We start from the raw sequence: 6,455 nt of genomic DNA on the forward strand, positions 1-6,455 counted from the left end.
CTCGGGCCTCGCACGCTGCACCTCTTCCTTCTGGTGGACATACCTGAGGGACAGTGTGATGTGCTTGGTGGTGGGTGATGAGAAGCTCCCCACGACCCGGTCATGTGCACTGCAGCCCAGAACCCCCCCATGTGCTGGGCTGATCCCCAGAGCGTGAGCAGCAGGTTGAGGGAGGGGATTCTCCCCCTCTGCTGCGCTCTGGGGAGACCCCCCCTGCAGTCCTGATCCAGCTCGGGGGCAACAGCACAAGAGGGACGTGGAGCTGTTGGAGCAAGGCCAGAGGAGGCCACGGAGCTGCTGCGAGGGCTGGAGCAGCTCTGCTCTGGAGCCAGGCTGAGAGAGCTGGGCTGGGGCAGCCTGGAGAAGAGAAGGCTCCTGAAGGGGAGATCTAAGAGCAGCTCCAGTGCCTAAAGGGGCTACAGGAAACCTGGAGAGGGGCTTTGGACAAGGGCCTGTAGGGACAGGACAAGGGGAATGGCTTTAACCTGCCAGAGGGGAGATTGAGATGAGCTCTGAGGCAGGAGCTCTGAGGCAGAAGCTCTTCCCTGTGAGGGTGCTGAGGCGCTGGCACAGGGTGCCCAGAGAAGCTGTGGCTGCCCCATCCCTGGCAGTGTTCAAGGCCAGGTTGGACACAGGGGCTTGGAGCAACCTGCTCTAGAGGAAGGTGTCCCTGCCCGTGGCAGGGGTTGGAACTGGATGAGCTTTAAGGTCCCTCCCAACCCAAACCAGGCTGGGATTCTGTGATCAATGTGAATGAGGCAGCCCTGCAGGTCTCTTGGATCTCAGCAATCCATATCCAGTGCAGGGAGTCCCTTCCTGAAGGACAGCTCCAGCAGTGGACACTGGCTTTGTTTGCAGGTGAGCATCGTGCAGTGTCTGAGTGCTTGGAGATGGGGAGAAAACACCAAAGACCAAAAGGCCTTTCCCAAGATCATACACAAGGATGAGGTGGGACCAAAACCAGGGCAGATCCCTCCGTTTTGGGGTGTTTTAAGGGAATGGAAAGCTCAGAGAGGCCACAAACAACTGCAGTGCTCTGGTTCATGAGCGTTTTGTTACAAAAGGCAGCCGGGCCTTTCTCCAGCACCAGAGCAGATGTGGCCTCATTTAAGGGATGCTCTATTAATAAACTGCTCGTTTCCAGGCTACCAGAGCTTCGTTCTACCTCTTAGCAGAGGCACATTGGCACATCTCCTGTACCAACAGCATGGTGGTTTGTGTCTGCCATCTCTCCTAGCACAAAGGAACCACACTGAGCAGACCAGTTTCCTCTCCCAGGCCTGAGCAAGTTGTGAAGGTATCCGCTGCTCTCTAGGGCAGCGGTCAGAGCTGGCAGGCACAAAACATGCACGTGGCATGAGGAAGCACTGCAGTTCCGTGCTGTATTGTCCCGAGGGAAGACGGCCACAGTGGGTGAGTTTCTCTCAGCGTGGTGGCAGAGGGGCAGGGCAGGTAAGCTGGGCGCTCTGAAAACCGCAACAGGGTTCTTCTGATGTTAAGCTCGGATGGTTCTGAGCTATGAACCACTTCATTGTGCCTACACTGCCAGAGAGATGGTTCATGTACCACACCTGAGGTGTTACATGGGAAGAGGGTTAGAGGACAAGCTCAGACTTTAACACCAGTTCTCCCCCCTCCTGCTGTCTTTGTGCAAAACAGGCTTTGCCTGCGCTGCTCAGAGGGAAATGGAGATGGGGGGAAACAAGGTTGGACTGGAGCCACCTCTAAGGCTCCTCCAGCACCACCAGGAGGTGAGAGGTGCTCAGCACCCTGCAGCAGCCCAGGTCCAACCGCTGGTCCAGTCCCTCCACTCCACCCCCCTCAACAGCAACCGCAGCCCGGCAGGGGTTGGAGCAGGAGGGTTTCTGTGCCCTCGGGGGGGAGGCGGGGACGGAGTGTGCAGGAGGCTGCGGGCAGGGCTGGGAGCGGGAGACAGGGTTAGCCATAAAGAACAGGGGGTTTATTAAATAACCAGACAGCAGCATGAACCATTTTCATCTCTGTGAAGCGAGGCCCCAGGGAAGCCCCTTCCCCAGCACCTGACAAGTGGGTCTTGGACGTTTCCTCACACAGGAGGAGGTGCTGAACTTGTTCAGGCACCACAAAAGAAGTGCATTTGGCAGCATTCAGTCTCAAATCGCAGTGTAGTTCAGACAGGCATTTAACAAGACAATGTTAAGGCTGTACTTACCAAAGGTGTAACAGCTGCTTCATTTCTGGGCTAGCTGTCTGTACAGGTTTAAAGTCATGAGCATAACTTCAGGATCACCACTTTTTATGTCAAGAGCTTGCAGGAAACAATTCAATGCCTCCTGTAGCTTTCCATCATCCTGAAGTTTCTTCCCACTGTCTACCAAGGTCTTGTAATCTCCTGCAGCAGGAGAGGAGCTCTGACCCACCTCTGTTCCAGGGGCACTCTCCTGGCTGCAGTAGTCTATCTGCTCCCCCGACTGAAGCTCAGCATCGCCAGTGGATTCCTCCTGAGAGGACTCGGTGTCATCCACTTCCGACTGCTCGGAGGACACACTGTCTGGGCAGGAGGACTCTTCAGTTGTACCAAGTGTTTCTCCAGCGGGTTCTTCTTCAGGCTCCACAGATTCCCCACTGCACTCTTCAGCTTCTTCTTCCACGAGGTCATCCTGCTCCTCATCGCTGCCCTCTTCATCAGCGGTTCCCATGAGTTCTCCAATATCCTCCACCTCATCTACCATCTTGTTGATCAGAGACCGCCTGGAAGCAGTAGACCTGTTGCTGCTGTTGTTCAGCTGGGGAGAAAACACAGCTTGTGCTATACTTTTGTCACATTTAGGAGTGGATGTGCCAATTCCCCCCAGGAATGGGTGCGGGGGGCTGTTCAAGGGAGAGGGCCTTTTGTCAGGCTGGTTTTCCTGCAAGAGCATGATGGAATGCTCTTCATCCTCACTGTCTGAAACAAGTCTTTTTAAGCTTTTCTTTCTACCAAAAGCAAAGTCATCACTGCTTTCCTCTGATGCTCTACTCTCTTGCAGGGAGGTATTTGGCTCTTCTTCAGCTGCGCGACAGGGTTCTCCACAGCTACTGCTCTCACTTGGCCAAGCTCCTGCTGGAGATTTTTTGGTGGGAGATTTACAAAAGCTTCCTGCTTCCCGTGGGAAGCCCTCTCCTCCTGCGTGTTCTGCTGATCTTTCCCTAGTTGAGGCATCTTGCCATCCATCATCAGACTCTTCCAAGACCAGATTGAAGTCGACTTGATCCTGGAGAGAAGGCACAGACATCTCCTCCAAGCTGGCTTCCAGCATGTGAGGCTTCTGGAGCCCAGCGTGGATCTCTGGTGTAACACTGGCCAAGCCTGGCGCTGCGGCAGCCCAAGCAAGCTCAGGAGCATCATCCTTCTCTGCCCCCGAGGCAGCACGTGGGTCAGGTACCTCAGCTGGCATTTCTGCCTCTCTTAACCCCTCAGGATCGTCAGAGGAACGCTGAGGACACGCAGACAGGCCCTTCCCTGCCTCAGCCAAGCTGTCTGCACGTACATGGGAACACTGCTCCTGCTCAAGTCTGTGACTCTCCCTATCAAGTCCAGGTGATGATGGCACCATCCTCGAGTCAAGGCTTTGCTCAGATTCTTCTGTATTGGATTGTTTCACTGTCTTGCTGGTATTAAGCAGCTCCGTATCCATGCTGGACAAATCTTGTGTCGGTTTCTCTTCATCCAAGTCCTCAATAGTCAGATTAGTCATTTTGGAGCTGACATTAAGAACCTGGACCTCCATGTCCTCTGTAAGATCAATAACTTTGTCACGTTTGAGCTTGTCAGCTACTGGTGGTGAAACAGAGTCATTTATGTTGTTCAGCCCTGGAGACAAGTTCTTTGGCTTGGAAACGAACTCTGGAGGTCTTTGCCACATCTCTTCACAAGCACTTCTGATCCCCTCCATCCTCTGGTCTCTAAGTTGAGATTCCAACTGAACCAGCTCATGGGCTTTCTGTACCCTCTGCTGAATGTAGTGGTGGGCTTCTTCGCTCTCAACCTGCTCCTCGTGAGCAGTTTCCCTTGTGTATATCAAGTCATGGTCAGAAATGCCAAACATGTCCAGGGAGTGCAGGTACGTGATGTGCTCGTCCAGCTGCAGGTCAGTCTGTCTTTGGGTGGCATGCAAGGACTGCAGCTGGATCTGGGTTGTGGATGTTCGAGTATCTTCTAACGTGAAAAGCTCCCTTAGTTCCTGTTTGGAGAAATACCGGAACGGGTTCTTTTTGTCGCCAGTGGTCTGTCTTATTAACGAGTCCTTGAATACCTGTCTCCTGTATATCTTCTCCTCCACTGTGCCACAGGTTATCAGCCTGTAAATGATCACGTTCTCTTTCTGCCCAATCCTGTAAGCTCTGTCTACAGCCTGCGCATCCGTGGCCGGGTTCCAGCTGGGATCAAAGATCACCACTCTGCTGGCTGCCGTCAAGGTTATACCAACACCACCGACCTGCGTGGTGAGCAGGAACACGGAGTAGCCCCTGTTCCTCTGGAAGGTGGAGATGCGCTTCTCCCGCTCCAGCAGGTGGGTCACAGTGCCGTCGATGCGCATGATCTGGAAGTGCCGGCGGGACAGGACGTGCTCGATGATATCCAGCATCTTCCGTGACTGCGAGAACACCAGCGTTCGGTGCCCCTCGTCCCGCAGTCTTTCCAGAAGTCCCACAAGGAACAGCATTTTCCCGGACTCCTGAATCAGGGTCTCATCAGAGAGGTGATCTATCTTATTGGCGCCTGCAAGCACACCCGCTTCGCTCCCGGGCTCCTGCTCCAGGTGCTCCTGCTCCTCCAGGCCCAGCTGGACGCATGCCCTTGCAGACAGAAGCCTGGGGTGGTCGCACAGCTTCTTCAGGACAGTCAGCTCAGCCAGAGGTGATCGCGATGTCATCAGCACTTCTTTCACGTGATCCAGAGAGAGAAAGTTCCTGTAGATCTCTTCCTGCACGGCTGCCAGGTACACCCATACCACAAAGTCATTCTTCCTGGTGAGAGACAGCATGACGGGGGCACTGTTCTCGCTCGAGCCCTCGGGAAGAGGAGCATCTGGCCTGTCAGTGCAGTTGTTTTTGATGTCTTCTTTGGTTCTCCTGAGGAAATACGGCTTTATGATTGTCATCAGGTTCTCGGATATCTTCAGCCCCAGCGCTTTCTCACCCAGAGTTGCGTCTTTCTCCCTCGCCCTGGTGATGGGATTCTCGTACTCCATTTTGAAAGTCTTGGCCGTCCCCAGGAGGGAGCCTTGGCACGCAAAGTCAAAGAGGGACCACATTTCCCGCAGGTTGTTCTGCACGGGGGTGCCGGTGAGCAGGAGGCGGTGCCTGGCGGGGATCGCGTACACGCACTTGGTCGTCTTGTTAGAGGGGCACTTGATCTTGTGCGCTTCATCCAGAATGACGTAATCCCAGACGAACTCCTGCTCGTGCCTGCTGGCCAGCTGCTTCCAGTTGTTGATGAGCATCTGGTAGCTCGTGACCACGATGCCGTTCTTGCTCTGGACCCTCTCCAGGTTCCTCGCGCGCTCCGTCTTGCTGGTGCCGTGGAACTCCTTGACGCGCAGGCCGGGGGTCCAGCGGGCGAACTCTGCCAGCCAGCTGCTCACCAGCGTGGTGGGCATGATGAGCAGCACGTGCCGCGTCAGCTCGGCGTCGAACATGCCCGACAGGAAGGCGATGACCTGGATGGTCTTGCCCAGGCCCATGTCGTCCGCCAGGATGCCGCCGGGCCGGCCCTCCCGGTGCAGGTGGTACAGGAAGGCAACGCCTTCCCGCTGGTGCTGGAAGAGCTTCTCGTGCATCTCCCCGTAGATGAGCAGGCCGCTGCCGCACACGTTCACGAACCCTTCGTCCTCCTCCGGCTCCTCCTCGCCGCGCTGCGCCGCCTCGGCCAGCACCTCCTCCACGCGCTGGATGCGGCCCCGCAGCTTCTCGCTGGGGCGGATGGCGGCCGCCAGCCGGAACAGCCGCAGCGCCTCCACCAGCTGCCCATCGCCCGCCGCCGCCTTCGCGCCGCTCACCAGCCTGCGCGGGACAGAGACACCGTGAGCACCGGCCCGGCCCGAGCCAGACCCCCGCCCCGCCCCGCCGCTCCCCCGGCCCCGCTGTTCCTGGGTCCCGCCGCTCCCCCCCGGCCCCACCGCTCCCCCACCCGGCCCCGCTGTTCCTGGGTCCCGCCGCTCACCCCCGGCCCCGCCGCTCCTGGGCCCCGCCGCTCACCCCCGGCCCCGCTGTTCCTGGGCCCCGCCGCTCACCCCCGGTACCGCTGTTCTTCCTCCTCCGCCGCCAGCCCCGGGGCCGCCATCACACACACGCGCGCGCCCAGGCTGCCGCCCCGCGCTTCAAACGCCGGCCCTTCCCGTGCTGCACCGCGCGCCCTGCGTGACATGCAAATGAGCGGCCAGCGCAGCCAGTCAGCGCCCGCGGGGCGGGGCCTCGGGGCGCAGTGACAACGC

At 57.5% G+C, this 6,455-nt stretch overlaps 1 protein-coding gene across 1 annotated transcript; it reads right to left on the reverse strand.

Moving 5' to 3' along the window:
- Positions 1-1,938: 1,938 nt before the first annotated feature.
- ERCC6L (ERCC excision repair 6 like, spindle assembly checkpoint helicase) lies at positions 1,939-6,327 on the reverse strand. Its single transcript, XM_030498586.1, has 2 exons — positions 6,255-6,327; positions 1,939-6,024 (listed from the first exon to the last, which is right to left on the reverse strand). Exons 1-2 carry the CDS (start codon positions 6,302-6,304, stop codon positions 2,211-2,213), a joined length of 3,864 nt encoding a protein of 1,287 aa, XP_030354446.1. The 5' UTR covers positions 6,305-6,327; the 3' UTR covers positions 1,939-2,210.
- Positions 6,328-6,455: the final 128 nt, after the last annotated feature.

The sequence above is a fragment of the Strigops habroptila genome, chromosome 9 (genome assembly GCF_004027225.2).
Source record: "Strigops habroptila isolate Jane chromosome 9, bStrHab1.2.pri, whole genome shotgun sequence".
Taxonomy (NCBI): domain Eukaryota; kingdom Metazoa; phylum Chordata; class Aves; order Psittaciformes; family Psittacidae; genus Strigops; species Strigops habroptila.

Coding starts and splice junctions, on each gene's coding strand:
- ERCC6L (XM_030498586.1), bottom strand. CDS start 6,304: ATGGCGGCCCCGGGGCTGGCGGCGGAGGAGGAAGAACAGCGGTACCGG. Junction 6,025..6,254: donor GAAGAACAGCGGTACCGGGG/GTGAGCGGCGGG, acceptor TGTCCCGCGCAG/GCTGGTGAGCGGCGCGAAGG.